At 41.4% G+C, this 25,515-nt stretch overlaps 1 protein-coding gene across 2 annotated transcripts in view; it reads left to right on the top strand.

Annotated features, from left to right (window-relative positions):
- Positions 1-25,515, top strand: part of USP14 (ubiquitin specific peptidase 14) — a 1,988,776-nt gene that overhangs the window by 287,519 nt on the left and 1,675,742 nt on the right. For both annotated transcript variants that reach the window (XM_044065241.1, XM_044065240.1), the window contains exon 5: positions 17,487-17,590. In XM_044065241.1, the coding sequence (XP_043921176.1) occupies positions 17,487-17,590 (104 nt within the window). The remainder of the gene's footprint in view (positions 1-17,486; positions 17,591-25,515) is intronic.

The raw sequence follows: 25,515 nt of genomic DNA, 5'->3' as shown, positions 1-25,515 counted from the left end.
GACGGTTAGGATTGGTTAGTTGTGCTTAGAAAACCCAGCATTTAATAAATGAGTGTTATGATGAAGTCTACTTTGATGAAGATGAAAGCGCTTAATCTTATATTTATTTTTTTGTGTTTTATTCATTAAACAAAGTGTTGTGGAAAGAACTGTGGAGAGCAAGTGAATCCTTTCACATAGAGCAGCAAACGGAGAGTGGATATAACTGGTTTATTGTGTGGACTTTTGCTGACAGAGGTACTTTCTACTAGTTGGAGGATGGATTCACTCGATGAATTGCCTTCTATATTCTCTCCAGGGAGGAGAGATGAAATACAGAAAATGCAGTCTGAAATGGCCATAATCAAAGGTGAACTCACTAGGCTTATAGACCTGATAAGCCAACCAGGAGGTAGCAATGACTATGCGTGCATGATGACGTCAACGCGTACGCTCAGTGGAAGCAAGGTTTCAACACAGTTGCCGAATGGTCAAGCGGATGGCGGTGTAAAGGAAAGCCGAGCCTCTTATGGATCCACTACGGTAGAGAATGGCAAGACGAGTCAAGGGATGCAAGGGGAAGTAAGTGGATCTGAGGTCGACTTTAATATTTCGGGAGCTAGACCAACGCGAGTCACTCCAAAAAGAACTGGCACTATGGTGGGACACTCCCTACATGCAGGTACTGTTCAAGCACTTATTGAAAAAAATATTAGTGAACAAAAGACATGTTACGAGTTAGACAAATTCTTTAACTTCAACTTAGACTTTAATGGCACTGTGAGTAAAAGTAAGATTAATGACAGAAATTATGCAAATCAGATTAACGACAAGACTCTTAAAGACTACATTTACGAATTTGGGAAGAAACTGAAGATAGTCAAAAGCATTCAGCTTGACTATATATATTTAAAGAAATGTTTGGATTTAGAAATAGTACCGATGGGCCTTAGATTTTTCAAACAGCCCATGGGGGGTGGAAATGAATGATTTTAATGTAACTGAATGTATGAAAATGTTTGACAACTTCGGGTTTACTTTTATGAAGTTTATCATAGCATGTAATGACAAAAAAGTATGCACTGTTATGACTGAATTTAGAATAGTTGGATGAAATTACCCACAATTTATTATATGATAAATATGAAATGTTTTATAACGCACAGTACACATGGGTAGAAAACAACACTAAGAAACAAGTTGACAGAAAAAGTAAAAAAAAATAGAGGGATTTAGAACAATATGAAAAGAATCAGGCTTATAGATGGGAAAATAGTAAAATTAAATTGAATCAGCATGTAGTGGGTGAAGGGGTTGATGAAATTAAGGAAGACACACAGGACTACAAGAAGTATGGAAGGAATAATAATAACAGGAATTTTTTTTAGAGACAAAGGGTGCATGGCAAGGAAAGATGAATCAACGATACGGATTCCACAAAAATTGGAGACAATACAATGGTCAAAGCAGTTGGGAGTACAAAGGGAGAAAGAATTGGGTAATGAACTAAATATTGTCAAACACAATGATGTGCATTTTAGTCTCGGGGACTTTAGTATTTTCAATTATACTCAGTTTGAATTAAGGAGAGAGCACTTCTCATTGTTGTCCAAAGGAATGAAATATGATGTTCATCGTGTTACACTGCTGCAGTCATTACACTTGGGTTATCCTGCTGTCAGGCGGTTCCCCAGTCGGCCTGAGTTCCAAAGTCTTGGTCCAGTGTCGGTTGCTGTTGCCTCCTCCCTGACATTAGTGCGGCAGGGGTATAAAAGATACAGCCGATGCCATTTTCTTCAGTCTTTCTTGCCGCCCGGTGCCCGAAGTAAAAGCAGTTCGCAAGTGCTGGTCGTCCGACTCCTGAGATTTTCATTCCAAATCCAGAACCGAAGTCTTCTACAAAGCTAAGTACCCCATTGGGGAAACTTTTTCTTGCCTAAGACCGATGTCAGTAAAAGTTAATAATTGTATTTCTTGTGGGAAACAAATACCTCATAAGGATTTCCATTTCTATTGTATCCCATGCCTAGGCCCGGACCGCGACGTCACTGGTTGTCGGTTTGTGCTAGGTTTAACATGCGCACTATTAAACGTCGGTTTGATTTTGCCCGACATTATTTCGGCAGAAAATTCAATTACACCATGCCGTCGGAGCTTCCGACGACCGGTATATATAAAAAGCGCAAAGATAAGGATAGGCATCCGAGGTCCAAATCTGACGACGAAGCCTCTTCTAGGCCAGTCGCCGGTTCTCAGCGAGGCGCCTTCGCAGCCCCTGATGACCGCTTCTGCAGAACCACAGGCCACCTCCGACTCCCATGTGGAGACAGCTGGGCCTTTGGACGCACAAGATGTCCTTCAAGGATGCATCTGCAGTCATAACATATGGGTTGTCCTGCCTCAGGCAGCCCTCGGTCGGCCCGATTCCAAAGTCTGGGTCTGGCCTCGGCTGATGTCGCACTTCACCCGACATCATAGCTCCTGGGGTATAAAGGCATCAGCCGAAGCCATTTTCCTCAGTCTTTCTTGCCGCGCGGTGCCCGAAGCAGAAGCTGTTCGCAAGTGCCGGTTGGTCAGATCCAGAGATTTCAGCTACCGAAGACTTTTAAAAAGCTAAGTACCCCGTTGGGGACTCTTTCTTGCCTCAGCCGATGTCAGAAAAAGTAAATAATTGTTTAACTTGTGGGAAACAAATACCTCATAAGGATTTCCACTCTTACTGCCTTCCTTGCTTAGGCCCAGACCACGACGTATCAGCTTGTTTAGCCTGTGCCTCCTTCAACCGACGGACACTAAGACGTCGGTTGGAGTTTGCAGAAGAGTTTTTTGGTCCCGCTTTTGCATATGAAATGCCATCGGAGACTCCAACTCATTTAGCTAAAAAACGCAAGGAAAAGGACCGACACTCGCGGCCCGCGGTTTCGGCTGAAACCACGGTTAGGCCTACCGCGAGTGTCTCGGTTTCGACTGAAACAGAGTCCTCGGTTCTTCCTCCGGCCGCAAGCAAGCCTCCGACGACCGAGGCCTCAGAGGCCCCGGCGGAGTCGGCTACAGAAATTCCTACCGAAGAAGCAGGTACACTAGAATTGTCCGACACCATTCCGTTGGACATTTCTACTCCTGCACGTGGGGCAGCTAGACCCCCTGCTTCTATGTCCATTAAGGCCTTCTCCAGGGCTAAAGCAGCTAAACTTTCCAAGGCCTTACCTACAAAAGCTCCACCTCACAGACCTTCCTCAAGTTCTCAAATTCTCAGCCTCGCTGAGGACCTTATTTCTTTGATCAGGGGATCCCAACCTCACCCAGACAGGGCCTCACAACCCCCTTTGGAAAAAAGGCCTAGGACTGAACCCCCTGAACCTCTTTCCTCTGACTATTCCTCGGATGGATCAGATGTATCAGACCATCAGGAAGGCCCATACTCACCTTATGAGGATTTGGATGCAGAAGACTCCATTCCTTCTGCCTCTCCCCCAGAAGAATTTTCATTTGGGGAAACTCTACATTCAATGAGGGAACATTTCCAATGGCAGGGTCAGGATTTTTCTGATTCTAGGAAAAGGCTAAGGACTTTTTTACACTTACCACAGCATAGGCCTCTAGCCATACCACCTGTACTATCAGTTGTTGATGATGCATACAATGATGCCTGTTCAACCCCTGATTCTCTTCCCCCGGCCCCTGCCAAACCTGACAGATATTACAGGGTCCCGGATTCTCATTTCCACTTGTACAAGGCCCACGCTGCAGACCCAGAAACAATTTCTCAGGGCCCCAAGGGTGTTGCAGCTGCCTCTGCCAAAAACCCCCTACCCTCTGAAAGAGAATCAAGAGCATTAGAGAGATGGGGTAAAAAAGTTTATACATCTGCTACTCTTTCTGCCAGGGCTTTAAACTGTCAATTTCACATGATACAGTACCAGGAATTTTTGTTAGATCAGCTAAATAAAAAGCTTTCCTCTCCTGAACCTTTAGACCGTAAGTCTCTTCAGGAGTTGGTACACAATTCTCAGCAGGTCAGTAATCATTTTTTAAAATGTGGCTATGATGCACTGGAGGCTTCATTTAGATCAGCTATGACTGGAGCAGTGATTCGAAGGCATGCCTGGCTAAAAGAGCAATCCTTGCCAGACCATGTAAAATCTAAACTCCTAGATGCCCCTATGGAGAAACAAAGTTTATTTGGCTCCCCTGCACAGGAGGTACTAAAGAAAGTGGAAGAAAAGGCAAAATCTGTGCAAACAGTCAAGGATTTTCTGCAGGTTCAACCTCCGAGGTTCAGCAGAAATTGGCCTTCAAAGAATTGGTCCTTTCCAGACACCACCAGAGCACAGAGAGGCAGAAATAGACGCCCAAGAGGCAGAGGTCAATCAAGGGGTGCCTACAGGGGAACCTGACAACCAGAGGAGTACCTCCACAGCTGCGACTGCAACCACTTCCACAGGACAGACACAATGACTTGGCTCTGATTCCGCCTACCAGGGAACAATTGGAAGCACCCTTGGGCGGAAAGTTAGCTTTATTTTCAAAAAACTGGCATTGCATTACAGGAAACAAATGGACTTTGCAAACAATAGACAAAGGCTACAGGTTTCACTTCCACACTTTACCAAAAAAGAGAGGAATGCCAAACCTTCCACCAAGCCAGAAGTCAGAGGCTCTAAAACAGGTCATCAACTTACTAAGGATGAGAGCAATAGAAAAGGTACCATCTATGGAACAAGGCCAAGGATTTTACTCCAGACTATTCCTTGTACCAAGAAAAGAAACTCAATGGAGGCCTATTCTCGACTTGTCCGCTCTGAACACATATCTCATTGTACCAAAATTTAAGATGCTGACCCTACAGCAACTTCTTCCCATGTTGGGCAAGGAGTCTTGGCTGGTGACTCTAGATCTCAAGGAGGCATACCTGCACGTCCCTATACGACCAGATTGCAGAAGACACCTCAGATTTCTTGCAGGATCCGAGCATTATCAGTTCTCAGCATTGCCCTTTGGCTTATCTACTGCGCCCAGAGTATTCACAAAATGCCTGGCATCAGTAATTGCACATTGCAGGCTTCAGGGAATTCAAATCTACCCATACCTGGACGACTGCCTAATACAAGCGGACAACAAGACAAAAATAATAAAGGATTTGGCCTATGTCATACAACTGCTGCAAGCTTTGGGATACACAGTCAACAGACAGAAGTCAAGACTAGTGCCATCTCAAAGGATAACATTTTTGGGTGCAGAACTGGGCACAATAACTCAGATGGCTTTTTTCACAGAAGAAAAACAAAAACAACTTCCAGTCTACTTCACGGCATTGACAAGACAATCTCAGCTTACTGCAAGGAAAGTCCTGCAGGCCCTGGGTTACATGGCATCCTGCATAATCTTGATACCACATGCCAGACTACATATGAGGAAATTACAATGGTACCTAAGAAATGTATGGTCTCAACACAGGCACAGTCTAGAAACCATGATATGAATCATTCCATGCCTGAAAAAGGAATTCCTGTGGTGGGCTCAGGCCTGCAAGACCAACAGAGGGTTGCCTTTCCACAAACCACAACCAAGGCAGACCATCACCACGGACGCCTCCGACCTAGGCTGGGGCGCACACATGGAAGACAAGTGTATCCAAGGCCTATGGTCCCAAGACCAGCTGAATCTACACATAAATCTAAAGGAGATGCTGGCAGTGAAGCATGCAATAGAGGCATTCAAATCATTCTTTCAGCAAGGACCCCTGCTGATAAGGACGGACAATACCACAGTCATGTGGTACATCAACAAACAGGGAGGCACGCACTCCTACCCTTTATGCCGGATGGCAATGGAGCTGTGGAACCTAGGCCTGAATCTCAACATTCAACTGCAGGCCAGATTCGTACCAGGAAGAGAGAATATACTAGCAGACAAATTTAAGCAGAACTACCACGGATGCTCACGAATGGATGCTGCATCCAGATATCTTCAAAACCATAACAAAGAAATGGGGAATGCCAGAAATAGACCTGTTCGCCTCCCCACTCCACCACCAACTGAAGAAATTCTGCTCAAGAGAATACCACCCACAAGCCTGGAGGGTGGACTCCCTTTCTTTCAGCTGGAAGGCTCTTGACAGTTTATGCCTTCCCACCTCTCCCATTGATGTACAAAGTTCTACTGAAGATCAGGGAGGAACAGCCAAAGGTAATTCTGATAGCTCCAGACTGGCCAAGGCAACACTGGTATCCGCTACTGAGAAGCATGTCTCGGACGAACCCATGGCCTCTACCTCTATGGCCTTTACTTCTAACACAGAACAACTACAAGACCCTGCATCCAAACTTGAAAACTCTGCAGCTAACCGCCTGGAAAATTGCATAAAACAAAACCAGCCTGCTTTATCTCATTATCCTGGAGGCTCGCAGACCCTCCACAAGGAAAACATACTCAGCCAAATGTAAGAGATTCCTCATTTGGAGTGCATCAAAGGGAACAGATGTCACGCTTGCAAACCTAGCACACATCCTAGAATACTTAGCAGAACTGTTCCACAATGGCCTGTCCTATTCTTCCATTAAGATTCATGCTTCAGCAATTTCAGCAGAGTACAACATGGATCCTCCTATCTTCTCTCAGCCTCTCCTCAGACAATTTCTAAGAGGGATCAAAAATGTAAAACCTCCAAGGAAACCACCTCTGCCTGCATGGGATCTCAATTTTGTGCTGGAAAAATTAACACTTCCCCCTTTTGAACCAGCTGCATCAGCAGACTTACAGTTCTTATCTTGGAAAACTGCCTTCCTTCTAGCAATCACCTCAGCAAGAAGGGTATCAGAGTTACAGGCATTAATGGCCTTTCCTTATCTTTCACCAGGATAGAGTGTCTCTGAGAACCAATCCTACTTTCATGCCAAAGGTGGTATCCAGGGTATCCTTGAACCAAGCTATTCATTTACCTACGTTCTTCCCTAACCCACAGAACAGGGGGGAAAAGCTACTACACACCTTAGATGTACATAGACAACTGCGCTACTATCTGGACAGAACTAAGACCAGCAGAAAAACTGACCAGCTTCTGGTGGCATATGCAACAGGAGTGCAAGGAAAAGCAATTTCCAAACAGACAATTTCAAAATGGATAGGAAATTGCATTCGATTCTGTTACTCTTTTCATGGAAAGACAACTCCTGAAAATATCAGGCCTCACTCCACAAGGGCTACAGCCACCACTACAGCTTTTCTACGAGGCGTGGCTACCAAAGACATTTTAGAAGCTGCTACTTGGAGCTACGTGTATACATTTGCCAAGCATTACAATCTTCCTTTATACTCCAGATCCCGAGCAGGCTTTGCAACTGCAGTTTTACAAGGGATCTTAACTACACCATCTTTATCTTAGTGCCTCCTCCCCCAGTTTGGCTGTGGTATTCTACCCATATGTTATGACTGCAGATGCATCCTTGAAGGACATAGTACAGTTTTGTACCTACCATAACTGTAGATGTCCGATAGGTATGCATCTGCAGTCAGGATTACCCACCCTCCTTCCCCTCTGTGGTATTCCTAGGGTGCTTACCCCTCTTTCAGCTAGCTGGGGGAATCTATTATGGTGTATTTGTTTGTATGTATGTATATATATATATATATATATATATATATATATATATTTTTTTTTTTTTGTTTGCTACTGTTTGGAATTTACAGCAATTATCCAAATTTAGCCTTCTTAGAGGGCACCTGGCATCTGGGGCAAGAAACACTGAGGAAAATGGCATCGGCTGATGCCTTTATACCCCAGGAGCTATGACGTCGGGTGAAGTGCGACATCAGCCGAGGCCAGACCCAGACTTTGGAATCGGGCCGACCGAGGGCTGCCTGAGGCAGGACAACCCATATGTTATGACTGCAGATGCATACCTATCGGACATCTACATTTATGGTAGGTACAAAACTGTACTTTTTCCAGCCTACCGAGACTAACCCTACAGAGGGATCCGGAGTAGCTGAGCAACCCGCAGTTTCAGAGGGTGTCTTCAGACCTACTCAATTAAGCATTAAACCCTCTGCTAAGTCTAAGACTCCTTTAAAAACAAGGAAACAGCATTCTCCAGGACAGGCCTCTATGCCTAAGAAACAAATGCTCAAAATGGCCGAAGACCTAATCACTCTGATCAGGGGTTCACATCCCCCTCCTGATAAAAGGCCTAGACAGGATGCAGACTATGACTCATCCGACCAGGTGTCCATTTCCTCAGATTCATCCTCAGACCTAGGATATTCTTTACCCCTTTATGAGGATTCTGATGCTGTGGAATCAATTCCATCAGCCTCCCCACCTGAAGACTACTCTTTTGGGGAAACCTTACATACCATGAGGGAGCATTTCCATTGGGAAGGCCAGGATTACTCAGAATCCAAGAAAAGGCTCAGAGACTTCCTCTTATTACCTCAACACAGACCCCTAGCTATTCCGCCAGTTTTAGACATTGTGGATGATTCGTATACTGAATCCAGCTTAAATCCCAACTCCTTACCTCCAACTCCAGTTAAACCTGACAGATACTACAGAGTCCCTGACTCTCACAAATTTCTGTATAAAAGCCCAGTTGCTGACCCTGAAACTTTTCTCAGGGACCCAAAGGAGTTAAGGCCTCCAACTAAGAATCCAGTTCCCTCGGACAGAGATGCCAGAGCATTAGACAGATGGGGAAAGAAAGTATATACGTCTGCAACTTTAGCAATGAGAGCCTTAAATTGCCAATTTCACATGTTAAAATATCAGCAATTTCTGATGTCTCAGTTGAAACAAAGAATGCTTCCAGATTCAGATCCTCCTAATATTAAAGAAATGCAGGATTTATTGCATGCTGCTGAACAAGTGGGAAAACATACTTTGCAATGTGGTTTTGATTTTTTAAAGGCCTCCTGTAGAGCAGCAGTTACAGGCTCTGTCATTAGAAGGCATGCTTGGTTAAAAGAACATACGTTACCAAATCATGTTAAAGCAAAATTATTGGATGCACCTTTGCAGCAGGATGTGTTATTTGGAGTTAAGGCAGAAGAGGTATTAAAGAAAATGGAGGATAAGACAAAATCTATGCAAACTGTGAAGGATTTCCTACAGGTTCAGCCTCCTCGATTTAGCAGAAATTGGCCAACAAAGAATTGGTCCTTTCCAGTTACGGACAGACTTCAGAGGAGCAGATACAGATATCCAAGAGGTAGAGGTCAACCACAAGGTCCTTACAGGCCACGACAATGGGGTGCACCAGGCCAGAAAGAAGGGGAAGACAGGCCCCAACCATATAAAAAGCAGCCCCAATGACTTCCCACTACAGCTGCCAAAGATCTCTTTCTTGGGCAGCCCCCTTGGGAGGAAAACTGGCACTTTTCTATCGCAATTGGCAAATGATCACCAAAGACAAGTGGGTTCTCAACATTGTATCTCAAGGTTACAGGTTCCACTTTCACACACTGCCAAGGTTAAAAGGAATGCCAAATCTGCCACAAAATCAATGTGCAGAGGCTCAAAAACAAACAGCACTCACAGACATGAGAGCTATTCAACAGGTACCACCACAGGAACAAGGACAAGGATTTTACTCTACCTTTTCTGGTGCCCAGAAAAGACAAAGCCTGGAGGCCATTCTGGATCTTTCTTCTCTAAACACTTACCTGGATGTTCCGAAATTCAAAATGTTGACACTACAGCAGCTTCTTCCCATGCTGGGCAAGAAAGCTTGGCTCGTGACCTTGGACCTCAAGGAGGTATACCTGCATGTCCCTATCAGACAAAATTACAGAAGATACCTCAGATTCATAGCTGGTTCAATGCACTATCAATTCTCTGCACTGCCCTTTGGCTTATCTACTGCGCCCAGGGTCTTCACAAAGTGCCTGGCACCAGTAATTGCATTCTGCAGACAGAAAGGAATTCAAATTTATCCATACCTGGATGACTGCCTGATTCAAGCAGAGAGCAAGGACATTCTTCTGCAGCATCTGGCATTTGTAAAAAAGTTAAGTTGCCTGGGGTACACATTAAACGAAAAGAAATCAAAACTAGTGCCCTCACAAGATATAATATTCCTGGGTGCCAGCTTGAACACAATGGCCCAGATGGCTTATCTCACGCCAGACAAGCAAGGACAATTGACTCAATGCTTTCAATTGATGGCAACACAGACCCAACTCCCTGCAAGAAAAATTCTGCTGGCCTTGGGTTACATGGCATCTTGCATTCTACTAATTCCATATGCCAGACTGCATATGAGGAAACTACAATGGTACCTAAAGAGTGTATGGTCTCAGCACTGTCAAAGTTTGGAAACAGTTATACCACTAATTCCTTGCCTTCAACAGGAGTTTTGATGGTGGGCTCAAGCTTGTCACCGCAACAAGGGACAGCCTTTTACTCTACCCACAGCCAGGCAAACACTGACAACAGATGCATCGGATTACGCCTGGGGAGCACACATGGCAGGAAAATGTATTCGGGGCAAGTGGCCCGCAAAACAAAGGCATCTTCACATCAATCAAAAAGAGATGCTAGCTGTACAAAATGCCCTTATAGCTTTCAAGGACCTGCTGCATCCAGGGCAACTACTACTAGACTTGCTGCATCTAGGGAAACTACTACTAAAGACAGACAACACTATAGTTATGTGGTACATAAACAAGCAAGGGGGCACTCACTCCTACCCCCTCTGCAGCCAAGCCATGACCTTGTGGAACACAGCTCTAAACTACCAAGTTAATCTGCAAGCACAATTCCTGCCAGGAGAGAAAAACACACTGGCAGACGACTTAAGCAGAAACTTCATGGATCCCCACGAATGGGAATTGAATCCACAAATTTTCAGAATGATAACACAGACATGGTGGAGCCCAGACATAGATCTGTTTGCATCCCCAAAGAACTAACAGCTACAGAAATTCTGCACAAGGAGTTACCATCCACAAGCATGGAAAGTGGATTCTCTCTCATTCAGCTGGAAAAACCTGCAAGTATACGCTTTCCCACCACTACCTCTCCTTCCAAAGGTTCTCATAAAAGCAAGACAAGAAGAGCCAAAGATGATCCTGATTGCACCAGATTGGCCACGACAACACTGGTACCCAATCTTAAAGAATTTAGCACAAGGACCACCCTGGACTTTGCCTCAAATCCCAAATCTGCTGACTCAGCACAACAATCAGATACTCCACAGCCAGCTAAAGACCTTAAACCTAGCTGCATGGAAGATTCCTTAGTAAAGCAAGCAATGCCTCTCTCCAAAGCTGTTATGGATGTCATTCTGGAGGCCAGAAGGCCTAGTACCAGGAAAGCCTATTCGGATAAATGGAAGAAATTCTGCGCCTGGAACCAGGCTCACAACCTTGACCCTCTTGTCCCAAACATTCCTCAGATACTACAGCATTTAACTGAGATGCTGGACAAAGGCCTCTCCTTTTCATCCATGAAGATCCACGCCTCTGCCATCTCTGCTCATTACAGCACGGATCCACCAATTTTCTCTAATCCCTTGCTAAAACAGTACCTCAGAGGGGCTAAAAACATAAGACCGCCCCATAGAGCACCTACTCCAACTTGGGACCTCAACTTTGTTTTGGAAAAATTAACCTTACCTCCTTTTGAGCCAGCCAGCAAAGCAGAATTAAAATATATCTCTTGGAAAACTGCTCTGCTCCTGGCAATAACGTCAGCACGAAGAGTTTCAGAATTACAGGCACTAATGGCAGTGGAACCTTCCTCGTTTTTCACCAGGACAGGGTGTCTTTAAGAACTAACCCTACATTTATGCCAAAGGTGGCATCAAGTGTGGCTCTAAACCAAACTATTCACTTGCCAACTTTTTATCCAAAACCACAGAATAAAGGGGAGAGGCTACTGCATTCTTTGGACATTCATAGGCAGTTACGCTTTTACTTGGACAAAACCAAAGCTTTCAGAAAATCTGAGCAATTATTGGTAGCATATGCTGCAGGGGCACAGGGAAGAGCCATTTCTAAACAGACTATTTCAAAATGGATAGGACATTGTATACGTTTTTGCTATACACACCGTGGGAAACCTGTACCTAGCAGCATTAGATCTCACTCGACTAGGGTAACAGCCACTTCAACTGCCTACCTCAGAGGAGTACCTACCAAGGATATTTTGGAACCGGCAACATGGAGTTCTCAGCATACCTTCACCAAGCATTACCATCTGCCTCTTTACTCTAAATCCAGAGCTGGCTTCGCCACTGCAGTGCTGCAGGGCCTAATAGCCACCCCTAATGCTTTATAAAACCAGCCTCCGTATCTCAGCTTTGGGATTCTACCCAAGTGTAATGACTGCAGCAGTGTAACACGATGAACATAGTACAGTTTTGTACCTACCATAAATGTAGATGTTCGAGTGTAGACACTGCTGCATCCAGGTTACCCTCCCTTCTTCCCCTCTTACTTGCTGGTACGTACCCATGTCTTTTACCCTTTACTACCTATGGGGAGTATTTGCTGGTAACTGAAAGTTGTTGTTTGCTTTTCTTATGTATGTTTTATTAGCAATATAAAATGCCTACATATTTGGGGGCACCTGACATCTGGGGCAAGAAAAACTGAAGAAAATGACGTTGTCTGCATCTTTTATACCCCTGCCGTACTGACATCAGGGAGGAGGCGACGGCAACCGATGCCGGACCAAGACTTTGGAACTCAGACCGACTGGGGAACCACCTGATGGCAGGATAACCCAAGTGTAATGACTGCAGCAGTGTCTACACTCTAACAGCTACATTTATGGTACGTACAAAACTGTACTTTCCTAATAGTGCAATCAACACTACAGAGTATATAATAGATTTTAAAAAAATACATGAGAAAAGTGAATTTAGCTCTACATTTTAGGGACAAAAAGGAGGGAGCACAAGAGAAATTGTTCAAGAGGAAAAGTACATTTACCCCCCTATGAATAACACTCTGGTAACATTTGAAAAAGTAGTTGATGAAATTTATGACTTTGGTAATAAATGTAAAACCCATAAGAAAAATTACAATTTAAATAAAAGCAAATTCCAAGTATTAAAAGAAATTCAAATGAACAAAGGAATTTGGGTTATGAAACCAGATAAAGGGGGAGGAATAGTTTTGATGAAATATTTGAGTATGTTAACAAAGTGAACACTATACTCTTAAATTCAAGGAACTATGAGATATCATCCATTAACTAAGTTAATATAGGACATCATAAGATAGACTTGTATCTGGAAGAATTTCTCTTGGATGGAAGGGTAGATACGGACATGTACAGCTATTTAAGAGTTGAATATCCAGTTATAAGCACTATTGTGGGAATACCTAAGGTACGCAAAGATATAATGGACCCTCTCTTTCGACCAATTATATCTGAAAATAAATCCAAGACTTTCCCATTTGGAACAGTTATAGATACATGGTTAAAGACTATTTACAAAACGGTACCACATAATAGTCATTGATTCCTGGGACTTTTTAGGTAGACTTACCCCGGAGTTGTGCAACAATAACATCATACTTGTCAGAATAGATGTGGTAGACTTTTTTTCCTGCATTCCAAAGGAGGATGGAATGAAAAGGTTTGCAAGTAATATAGGGGAAGTATGCTGACCTACCATGGGACACTGTATCATTAATTGGAATTTATGGACATTGTGTTAAAATACAATTACATATTTTTTTATAGGCAGTGTCAGGGAGTGGCAATGGGAGCGGCATGCACCCAGATTTTTGCCAATGTGGTTCTTCTTGACTGGGAAACTTAAACCATACTGGATACTGCTTGGCAAGAAAACATTACGAGTTATGTAAGGTTTCTGGACAACATATTTATTTTATGGAATGGAAATGTTGAAAAATTAATTCATTTTTAGGTTATGTGAATTCCACTAGTGAATATTTAAAATTCACATACAATATGGATAGGAATAAAATGTCTTATTTAGACACACACATTTTTGTCGAAAATGGTAAATTTAAGTCCAAAATATACAGGAAGGATACCTTCAGTAACTCGTACTTGGAGTATTACATTTGTCACCCATACAGCCAAAAACACAGTATCATCAAAGGTCAGTATATTAGAGCAGCAAAAATGACCTCAGAATATGGAGACATGATTGAGGAATTGGACAAAATAGGGAATATGTTTAAGGATAGAGGATATCCCTCACATTTAATGGAGGACACCAAAAACAATGTTAAAAGAGAATGGGGTAAAAGATATAAACCCCTATTAGGTACTGGGTGCATTAGAACCTCTAATAAAGATAGTGAATTAGAAAGAGAAGGTGACACCAAATTCCGTAGAGCATGTATATTCCAATACGGACCCCATGTAAAAGAAATGAGAAAAATAGTGGAGGCCAACTGGAATGTAATGAAATCTGAAGATACTGTGTATAAAATGGTAGGAGAACATCCAGTATTTGTTTCCAAAACTGCAAATAGTCTAAAAAGGGAATTAGAAAGAAAAATATTAAGTGACGCATAGGAAAGGAAGAGGGTACTCGTAAATGTGGACAGTGCAATCAGTGTAGTGAGATATTGCAGGTACCATCTCTTATGTTGGAAGACTCAAACAAAACAGTGGTTAGATTTAGGAGAGATAATTGTTGTACCCAACATGTCATATATTTAGCTAAGTGCACAAAATGCCCATGTTACGATATAGGCAAAACGGACAGGTGCCTCAGGAATAGAATATATGACCATGGGTACTGTATTAGAAAAAAGGACACGAAAAATGCTTTGTATAGACATCTTAATGATAGCACAACTTGTGACACTTTTAAATTTGGAATATTAGAGTGTATTAAAATCAACCCTAGGGGAGGTAACATTCGAAAAAAACTAGGGGAAAGGGAAACTAGATGGCAGATTACATTAAATGCATCAGTTTACCATGGGTTAAATGAGAGTATTTCCATTAAGCCTCTTTTAGAGAATACATATTAAGAAAATACAAGATTTAAACTGAATCCCAATTTATTGTAGGAATTTTGTACTATTAGTCTTGCATAGACAATCCAATATGGACTTGACAACACATTTTTACATGGTTTTCTTTTAATAATGTCCATTTTTATATGTGTTTAATGGTATTTAAACTAGGTTAAATTAGATATTAACTATGATGAATATGTACTTGTATGTAGATTTATACTGTTAAATAATGGTTAAATCAAGTTGTAATAGTGCAGTATTTTTATAAGGAATACAGTGAAGAACGGGTTCATTAGAAGTAATGTGTAGAAATAGGAATGAAATTATTTGGGCACGGAGCACTTTAAATATTTGTTTTATTGATGCTTACTAACTGACAGTTAGGATTGGTTAGTTGTACTTATAAAACCCAGCATTTAATAAATGGAAGTGTTCTGATGAAGTCTACTTTGATGTAGATGAAAGCGCTTAACCTTATATTTATTTTTTTGTGTTTTTTATTTATTTTATTTATTTTTGTGTGTTTTATTTATTAAACAAAGTGTTGTGGAAAGAACTGTGGAGAGCAAGTGAATCCTTTCACATAGAGCACCAAACGGAGAGTGGATATAACTGTTTTATTGTGTGGACTTTTGCTGACAGAGGTACTTTCTACATTATAATACTGAACCACCCCTCTTCTCTCTCCCACTGTTAAAGCAATCCCTCAGAGAGGCTAAAAATTTAAGACCCCCCCCCCCCGGGTGAGCCCCTACTCCAGCCTGGGATCTTAACTTTGTATTGGAAAAGCTCACTCTCCCTCCATTTGAACCAGCTGCAACTGCAGAGTTAAAATTCCTTTCTTGGAAAACAGCTTTCCTTCTAGCCATCGCTTCAGCTAGAAGAGTGTCTGAGTTACAGGCCCTTATGGCAGTGGAGCCCTTCATTATCTTCCATGCAGACAGGGTTTCCCTCCTGACCAATCCTTCCTTTATGCCCAAGGTGGTGTCTAGTGTGGCCCTGAATCAGTCCATTCACTTGCCTACTTTTTTCCCCCCGTGTACACAAAACAAAGGAGAGAGAATACTGCACTCTTTGGACGTGCACCGACAACTTCGATTTTATTTGGACAGGACTAAGCCTCTTAGAAAATCTGAACAACTGCTAGTTGGCTTTGCTGCAGGGGCAGAGGGGAAGGCCGTTTCAAAGCAAACCATTTCTAAATGGATAGTCTATTGCATTAATTTCTGCTATAAGCAACATGGTAAACCTACCCCACAGGGGATTAGATTACATTCCACCAGGGCTGCATCTACCTCTACAGCCTTTCTCAGAGGAGTCCTTACCAGAGACATCCTAGAAGCTGCTACCTGGAGCTCTGTACATACCTTCCCCAAGCATTACCACATGCTTATTTTTTCTAAATCCAGAGCTTGTTTTGCCACTGCAGTTTTGCAGGGCTTAATAGCTGGCCCTAATGCTCTCCAACTTTCTCCTCCCTTTCTTAGCTTTAGGAATCAACCCACATGTAATGACTGCAACAGTGAAATATGAAGAACATAGTACAGTTGTGTACACTTGCCATAAATGTAGATGTTCGAGTGTATTCACTGTGGCAGTCCTGGTTACCCTCCCTTCAGTTCAGCCCCCTGACTGGTGTTTTTGAGCTTTCTGGTGAATTTGCTTTTTGTTGGAGGTGTAACATAACATATAATTGCTTCCCTTTATGGGGACACATGACATTTGGGTCAAGAAAAACTGATGTAATGGCGTTGGCTGCATGTTTTATACCCCTGACGACCTGACATCATGGAAGAGGAGACAACATCCGATGCAGGAATCCAAGACTCTGGTATTCAGGCCAGCTGAGGGCTTACCTGCAGGCATATAACCCAAATGTAACGACTGCAACAGTGAATACACTCGAACATCTACATTTAAGGTAAGTGTACACAACTGTACTTTACCAAGCATATAGAGCCTTTCTACTTTTTGTTGCCTGAGCCATTGTGCTAAAAGCTCATGTGCTCTGGAGTTATTAGAAAAAACTAGTTGCTTAACACCAATCTTTCTAAACTCTTGCATGTTATCCAAATATTCCTTTTTATTTTCTCTCTAGCAAGCTGGTTGCTTTTCTTGTTCTGAAATTGCCCCTATTCTGTGATAGTTGGCCAATATCAGTTCCTCTAAGTAATTCCCGTTTCTTTTAACTGTATCTTTGTTGTATTTCTAGCTTATTTTTAAAATCAACTTTCGTTTTATCCCACTCCTAGCTATATGTTCTGAAGAAATTTATATCTTCCGTAATAACTCCTGAATAAGTTGTACTACCCATTCCTTAAATTCCTATCTAATAGATAAGGGAATGTGTTGTAGGCAACTGGAGGTGTGACACTGCACAGCTGTTATATGAATCTGTTAATGAAGGCATTGAGTCTTTAGCAACTTTACTGTTTTGTGCAGCAAGTATGGTTTTGTTTCTTTTTTTTTTGTGCATCTTTGTAATCTGTTAGCTAATTTGAATGATTTGAAACTATTCCTTGTGTATGTTTATTAGAACACACTTTGTTTTGCAGCTGGAATTGCCATGTGGCCTTACAAACTTGGGGAATACCTGTTACATGAATGCTACAGTTCAGTGCTTACGATCAGTGCCAGAACTCAGAGAAGCTTTAAAGAAGTAAGTGTCGTATTGTGCAGATATATATTTTTTAATAATGGCATCTGTATTGTTTCATTAAATATTATAGTGGTTATTTGTACTATGTCTTTTGTTTATATTTCTTTAACATTTTAAGTAGGTAAGTGGGCTGGTCGAAAGACCCCTTTCAGCCACCACCCGGGCTAATCGGGTGTATACAAAGTAAATGCTGAATATGTACACTCAGTGCAACATTGGATTGAAGTATAGCAAAACAAAACATTAAATGTATATATTCAGGCAAATAAAATGGACATTAAAACCCATCTCCATTCCTACTTTTTCTCTAATTGGAAGTGCAATTGCACTTTCCCCACCTAGCTGCCTTCTCTCTCTACTCTAAATTGTCGTGTCCTTATTACTCCTATTTCCTAACTACTTAACTCCCCTGGATAGGACTCATTCTTCAGTATTCCCTTGTGTACATAATGTAAATATTGTAAATAGTTTGCTCTCCCTTTTCTCCCCTCCCTATCATTTGTACTTGTTCTGCCAAAACTGCTATAACAAGACGCATATTCTTTAACCATGGCAAAATTCATATCAACATATGACTCAAATGCTAAGTAACTAATCTCTCAGTTCACATCTCTGATTTATAATGTACCCGCATCCTTAATATTAATTTTAATTTGTTTATTTTAATGTATCTGCATCTTTGAATCATAAATTTAATCTGTTAAATTTCATTGTTTACTATGTAATGTGGAGCTTTTCTCCCCGGGCCTCCACTGAAAATGGGCTCCTGAGCCCATTGGACCTCCCTGGCCATCAAACTGAAATAAAAAATAAATAAATAGAATTCAAGTTCAGGAAAGTAAAATAGAGTTAAGTATAACATATAATTTAAGTGTATAATGAATGATTGCAGTCTGTGGAATAAGCATGTACAAAGCATTGACCCTTAGGTGTAATATTTTAAAAAAAAAAAAACAGTTAAAAAAAGGTGAGAGGAGCAATTGCAGATTCCACAACAAATAGTCGTGATTTGGAAATGGGTTAATAGTGGGGAAAGAAAAAAATCTTAACTTTTAATTATCAGCTTAAAGGAATGGTAGTCTACATTGAAATTGACACTTGCATGCTAACCTTAGATTTAAGAAACAGAGTACACTTTTGAAGTTGCTTTTGAAGCTTGTGAAGGTTGTCCATTTTAGAACTTTGACAGTCCAAGTCTCTATTCTTTGATTGCTGCGAAAGTCGTAGAGGAAAGTAAACATTTTTCAGTAGAATGGTGGGTATAAAAGCATCTGGGAAGTGTTCAGTCTTCATTAATTATTTATAACTGTATACCCAGGTATTAGGACTTTTCTGCACCTGGTAATTCATACAATTGCTCTTTTTCCATTGCTCCCTTCCTGCTGCTTGGCTGTCCTGTCTCCACTTTATTATTACTTCTCATCTGTCACAAACCCACAAGAAATTCTTCAGTAATTTGTCAGCATCGTTATTTTTGTCATTAAGGTTTACTGCCATGCATTGCATTGCCTCCTCAGGTTGTTAACAGCAGTCAAGTAACCCTTATACTTTTATTTTCAGGACTGTTCTTCAGTTCCTTTTTGGCCAGTTTTTCATAATTGCACTCCTAGTTCTTGTTTTGTCTTCTTTGATAACATATTGGAAAGGGGTGGACTCAAAGTATTCTAGAAGTAGATATATGGTCATCTGTACTTACTTTACAAGGCATTATAGACTTGATTCCTTTTATAGATCTGGGACAAGCTTTGCTAGAACATTTCTCAAGGAGCTCCTGGAACCATCTTTCCTCTTCTCGGCTTGGATAAGCTTTGGTAATCAACCCATATAGCCTAAAGGCTACTGCATCAGTGGGAGTGATGAACATGGTACAGTTATGTAAGATGCGTTTATCTGTAGCAGCATATGTTAAAATTTCTCTGTTGCAGAAGCAGAACCCACCCTACATCTCTCTGTTTTTGTAGTTACTTGCTGAGATATAAATTTGTTAGTTGTTCCTTGTTTTTGTAGTTCAGGATGAGTTTTACCTTCCATAACTTGTGGGCAAGAAGGTGCTGAAGTTTCTTCATCCTGATTGCTGATTTTTCCATGCACGTAGGACTGCCCATTCAGCAATCTGTGAAGGTGTGGGAGGGGAGACAGAAGATGGCTATTTGTGTCTGTGGTAGGGCCACAAACCTTGTACCCTAAAAGCTACTGCATCTGTGAGGAATTTGAGCATCTGCTGTTATAGTTAAGTGTAGCTTAACACGTCTGTAATTTCTTCGTGGGTTGTTTGTCAGAACCATGCATCTGCAGTGGAGTTTGTTAGAATTTTGGTGTACATGGCATTAATGATTTTCATGCTTCCTCTGGACAGACTACACTTGAAAATACAGTGGCACTTCATATCACTCTGGACTGTGCATCTACACCCCTTTTCCTTTCATATCCCAGTTCTGGGATTTATAATGAGGGAGAATGGATGGTAAATGGACCAGATAGCTTGCAGTCCGGGTCTTCTCTTCACCCTCTTACCCCCTCCCTCAAGTCATTCAACACAGACATTTTAGACCTGGCATGAGGGAGCAGTTTCAAAGGGGAATAAAAAGTGGCGAAAGCCAAACACACTCTGGCTCGGCTTATGAATGCCCTAGGGCAGATAGCCTAGTATGAACCTATGAACCTATCTGTAGATTTATACAGACAGCACTACAGTCATGTGGTACATAAACAAGGGGTAACCTGATCTTACCATCTTCGCAGACTTGCATGGATAGCCTTGGAGGTAGCAACTCAGCCCTGTTTGACTCTTTACTCTTCATACATTCTATCAGAGCAAAACTTGGATGCATGCAAACTCAGCAGGACCAGGGTAGACCCCTGCAAATAGAAACTTTATCCTGGGGTCTTTCAAGAATTGATCCAGTTGTGAGGAACGTTTCCCTTCAGAACAGACAAAGAATTACTGCTCAAGGACTCCTTGCAAAACAGCCTGAAAGACTGATGGTTTCTTATTTCCAAGGAAGGGTATTATGATTTTCCACCCTTTCCACTGATATCCGGGTTCTTCTAAAGATCCAGAAGGGCTCCACAAATTGTGGTAGTGACTCATTTTAGGCCAAGGCAACAGTGGATGTCCTGAATGAGATCACTGTTGCAATATTCAAAACAGATGGGTTTTAACTGCTGACGTCTAGCTGCGGGTACCAAAATTTAACCTTCCCAGGGTCGTACAGCTGTTGTTTCACCTCCGCTTGTAAGTGTAGGGGTATATTGTTGGATGTATGAGCCTAAATATTCAAACTGTCTCAGTGCCAGCCTGAACACAGGTTTTGTATCAGTCACACTGATCTTTGCATGGTCATTAGTACCTTTGCTGCTAAAAAACACATTCCCATTGGGGAACCTTTTGTTGCCTGTATAAATTGTTTTACAGTATCTGTGTTGGATATCATCTAGGAGGGGTATGTGTGAATGCGGTAGGCAGATACCCCACAAAGGCCTTCATACCCAATGTCTGTTCTGACTTGGCTTGGAAAATGACTACAAGGCCTGTTACCCATTTATCTTTCTGTAACATCAACTTAGAGACCCAGTATCTGAAGCATTTGGCCCACTCCAAGATGATGAATTCTGCCTTTCCAGATGTACCTCCATCACACAAGAAAAAACTAGAGAGAGGCATAGGCCTAGCACTCAGTCAACCTAGTCTGATTCTGGTGCACTCGCTGAGGTTACATAATTTACCTTTGATGCTGTCTGTTGCAACCCTTGTGGAAGCTGGTATGGCGTCAGAGGGACATACGACTGAAGAGACTGTTTCTGTTGAGAAGGGGGAACACTTGCTCATTAAGAAGGGGGAACACTTACTCATTAAGGAGGAACCAGAAGGCATCTTGCAAATTTTAGTCAAAGAAGAGATTCCCAGAAGTTTAACTGAAAGTACATCCAGGGTTCAAACTCCCCACCTGGTTCAAGTTGACATTATCAATGAAAAGGCAACAAAAAAACTAATCATGTCTCTGTACTTCCTCCATCTAGAGAGAAGTATGGCCGGACTTCTCACATGGTATACTCAAGGCCATTATATCTCTAAAACCACCTTCTTCCCCCTGCTACCCTTCAGAAAATTACTGTTGATTCCTCTTTCTTTGAAGAGAAAGAGGTCTGTGACTATGACCAGTCTCTGGCTTACTCCTCTCAAAATCACTCCCCTGATCAAGTCCCTTCAGTTGATGACTGCATCTCTCTTGACTTCACCTGTAGAAGAAGGCTTCCTTTGTGAGACTGTTTTAAATATGACAGTCTAAACAAATTTCAGATGTCCAGCAGAGGTACTACAAACTCTTGGATGTGGGCACTTTTAACATGTTTCTCCAGTCCTGGAGACATTTTTGGATGCTTTCCAGTCTACCGCTACACTCTTCGAGCCTTCTGCTCCCAAAAGGCCAGCCAGGCTCTCCAGAATTCCAGATGAGCTTAAGTTTCTGTATAATAACCCTGTGACAAACCCATCTGCAGCCTCTTTCTTCTGACAAGTTTTCTAAATTGCTCCCCAGTGCTAATGCCTTCACTTCAGATGAGAACAGTATGGTCATGGATAGGTGGGGAAAAAAGGTCTATAGTTTTTCTACCCTGGCCTTTGGGGCTACCAGACAAAGTTAATGACCATACTCAACAGTTTGAATAAGGTAGTGATGGATTCGCAGGGCCCAGAGTCAAGACAAATTTGGTCTCTGGTTAGTCAGGCCACTCAGGTGGCCTTGACAGACTTTAAAGTGTAGTTATGATGTTGTGGAGGCCTCTTCCAGAGCAGCTTATACTGGTACTGTCATCCTTTGGTATGCATAGTTGTGCAGTGAACCTATGCCAGAGGATTTCAAAGTCAAGCTCATTAGCTTACCCTTGGACAAAAATCTTTTGTTCAGACCACAGGCAGCCAACTTATTCAAAGCCTTACAGAGGAAAGGTACAACTATGAAACACTGCAGACAGATTCTGCTTGCTTTATGAACAACAAATCAGCAGCAAATATGAATAATACCACAAACGAGAAGGCACAGCAGACCACAGTAGAAAATCCTTTAATGAATCTTAGCGCCACGGCTAGCAAGCCTTTGAGATAAAACATTACATTCACCATTGTGCTTATATAGAGCACAAATTAACACCAATTAAAAGTTCTAATTAGAGGAACACCGTCCAGTTACACTCAATGTTTAACCCATTAGGTGACAATATTTCAAACTTTAATATACAGTTTCCTTATACAGAAGTCTTTGTTTGTTTAACTTCTATATCATCGCATCCTTGCACAGCTTCTAATATTGTAGCCCTTAAACAGTCACTGTTTCCATTATGACATAACATATAATGTGCTATGGGGCTTTCTGTTTTCTTGTTTTTTATATCTCTTAAGTGCTCCTGCAACATTGTCCTAAATAACCTTTTTGTTTCACCAATATAGAACAGGTTGCAGGAGCACTTCAATGCATATACTACCCCTTTAGTATTATTGCAACTGACATGTAGTCTACTGGTAAATGTTATCCCGTTTATTTTATCAAAATATGGCACAACATAATACATTCAGAACATCTACCACATGACCTCATACCCCCATATTAATGTACACATTTTCCTTAGGATATTCAAAATGACTGTGGACTAATATATCTTTAATACTTCTTCCTCTTTTTAAGGATAATGATGGCATATGTGGCAATATATCCTTCAGTCTATGATCTTTCAATAAAAATTCCCAGTAGTATATAACTATGCCAAATGTGTCCTTTGTCTTCACATTAAATGTAGTAACAAAGTAAAACCTGCCCTTGTTCTTAATTTTATCCTTATGCCTATCTATTCGTTTATATTGTTGCATTTTGAACAGATTTCCTTTGTGAAGTCGTCTGTTTAACTAGCTTCTTTAAAGCTCCATCTAAAATTCCTTGTTCATATCCTTTACTCAAAAATTGGGCACACATTAATTTTAAATCTTCCCACAAGATGGATTCATTACTATTTAGTCTAAATATTCTTAAGAATTCACCATAAGGTAAAGACTCAATCAAGTGCTCAGGGTGATGGCTCTTTCCATTTAAGATATGGTTTACATCAGGAAATTTTCTATGTACTCTAGTTTGTACATTCTGTCCTACAATTTCTTTTAATTCTGTATCTAAAAAGGTGACCTTTCTACCTACCTGCAACCCAGCAAAACCCAGGTCAAACCCATTATATTGCAAGTCTGCAAAGAATCCTGATACAAAGGACTCTCCCCTTCACACACAAAGATCACGTCATCAATGAACCTGAAGTATTCTATAACATACTTCTTATAGAATTCCATTTTATACAAATATCTCTCTTCAAAGAGACCCATAAAAAGGTTGGCGTATATGGGGGCAAAAGAAGCCCCCATTGCCATACTTTTTATTTGATGGAAAATCTCCCCATTAAATTCAAAATAATTATGTTCTAAACAAAATTGTAGCAACTCAATCATATAACGTTAATGGGTTATCTCCGAAGAAATACTTAACCGATTCTAAACCTAACTGATGACTAATGTTAGTATAAAGACTTTTCACATCTACTACCAACCAGTAATTATTTTCTTTCCATATAATAGTTTTTATTTTGTCAAGAAAATCAAGAGTCTCTTACAAATAATATAGATTCTGCTTGCTTCTGTACTTTGATTCCAGAGGAGCAACTGAGCCAAGTCCACTTTTGTTAGAAGGGAGTTCAGACCACTCCAGAAAGGCATGAAGGCACCCAGGAAGAGATTTCCAGAGGTGCCTCAAATCTGAGAAGCTTTCTTCTCAGTAAAGTCACTGTGACTCTCTCCCATGTCCCCCAACTGCATCTTATTGTGCCTATCTCCAGAAGATTAATTTGGTCCATTAAAAAAAATTATGCTGTGTCTTGGAAGGATGCTTCCTCCCTTAAACAGCACTCCACCCTCCACACCAACTGCAGCTGCTGCTGCCTATCCTCTAGGAACTACAGGCACAAGTTAAAATAGAAGAAGTGCCTACCAAGTTTATTGTAAAAGGGTTTTACTCCAGACTGTTCCTAGTTCCAGGAAAAGGACAATGGAGACCCATACTGGATATCCTCTTGCTAAACACTTTCCTGAAAGTGCTAACTTTCAAAATACTCTCTCTACAGACCATGTTGCCTTTTATTATCCTTCCAACAAATGTAGTCTCCTTTGATCTAAAGGATCTCTACACATTCCCGTTCTGCCATGCTGCAAGGAATTTCTCCAGTTCTCTACTGGCTTATCTCACTTTCTGTTTGTTAATTTTATTTTATTTTACATTTGTTAACTGGGGGTGTCTGAGCCAAAATGGCCCTCTCTCACCAGAGGCCTGGGGAGAAAAGCTTAGCATAGAAAACTTAGATACATTTAGATATTTAAACATGATCAGTATACACAAACATTAAAATCAACATGTTTTTACAGTGGTATGCAGCACATCAACAGTTACAGTGAAGAGAACAAACAAAAAATAAAAATAAAGGTAATTAATAGATTTGTGGTGTACAGCTGAAATTTGGAATATAAGTTGAATACATTCATGCACAGTACACAGGTGCAGTACATACATTGTAGATTAGCCAGTGTTTGTGAGTAAGAGTGAAAACTGTTATCAAGTACCTTATCCTCTTCCACTAGCTTGGGGAGCAATCATGGCACTGCCAACTTTGCTTGAGATGTTGCTTAATGAGGTTTTTAAAGGAGGCTTTGGACGATATGCTTTGTATGTTAGTGGGGAGAGAGTTCCATTTTTTAGCCACTGAACTACTATATAGTGCGTCTCCAAAGCTATTGTAGCTGTTGGTGACTTCTAGTAGTAGTTTGCTTGATGATCTAAGAGGCCTTTTGGCTGAGTGATGTTATACTAGGTTTTTGAGGGCAGGACACTTACTGGGGA

This window comes from Protopterus annectens, chromosome 3.part0 (genome assembly GCF_019279795.1).
Source record: "Protopterus annectens isolate FY-2018-M chromosome 3.part0, PAN1.0, whole genome shotgun sequence".
Classification (NCBI taxonomy): Eukaryota; Metazoa; Chordata; order Ceratodontiformes; family Protopteridae; genus Protopterus; species Protopterus annectens.
Note: the sequence above shows the minus strand (reverse complement) of the source record. Positions and strands in the feature narration are given on the sequence as shown.